Raw genomic sequence first — 529 nt, 5'->3', positions numbered from 1 at the left:
TATATATATAATATGTATCTCACTCAGATTTTCCCATCGCCTCCATCCTTCGCTTGACAATCCCACAGGGATACTGTCTTGCGATCTCTCTGCAAACCTTCTCCACGGCTGTACGAACGTCAGTCACATGCGGAAAAAGTTCTGTGAGCCGAGTCGTGTCGAGCATGTTGTTGCTGCGTGCTGAGAGGAGAATCTCATTCTGCTCCGCCACCGTGAAGTTCTCGTAGGTAAAGCCGGGGTCAACGTGCTTCTTGTACAGATCCAGCACCTCATTGTGCGAGATGGCGCCAGGGTTTGTCAGGTTAATAGTGCCTGTAACCTTCGTCACGGACATCTCCAGCAGCAGGGGCAGCAACTCCGGCAGCACTGTCATGCTGTTGGGGATATTGATGATCTTTTCGTAGTTGGCGATCTTGGTGACAAAATTGTACGGGCTGTCGTCAGCGGTAATGGGCATGCGGATGCGTGCGTTGAGCGCGGTCGTCGCGAACAGCAGGTGCATCAGCCGGTCGGTGCACCCCTTCACAGT

The 529-nt window shown here is 52.9% G+C and overlaps 1 protein-coding gene across 1 annotated transcript; it reads right to left on the bottom strand.

Moving 5' to 3' along the window:
• Positions 1-19: 19 nt before the first annotated feature.
• On the bottom strand, positions 20-502 carry DQ04_25541000 (putative NAD dependent epimerase/dehydratase; the record flags this gene model as incomplete). The annotated part of the gene is made up of 1 exon (XM_009318286.1): positions 20-502. One exon carries the CDS (start codon positions 500-502, stop codon positions 20-22), a length of 483 nt encoding a protein of 160 aa, XP_009316561.1.
• Between the last annotated feature and the right edge of the window lie 27 nt (positions 503-529).

This window comes from Trypanosoma grayi, assembly GCF_000691245.1.
Source record: "Trypanosoma grayi strain ANR4 Tgr_2554_V1, whole genome shotgun sequence".
In the NCBI taxonomy this organism is placed as follows: domain Eukaryota; phylum Euglenozoa; class Kinetoplastea; order Trypanosomatida; family Trypanosomatidae; genus Trypanosoma; species Trypanosoma grayi.
Note: the sequence above shows the minus strand (reverse complement) of the source record. Positions and strands in the feature narration are given on the sequence as shown.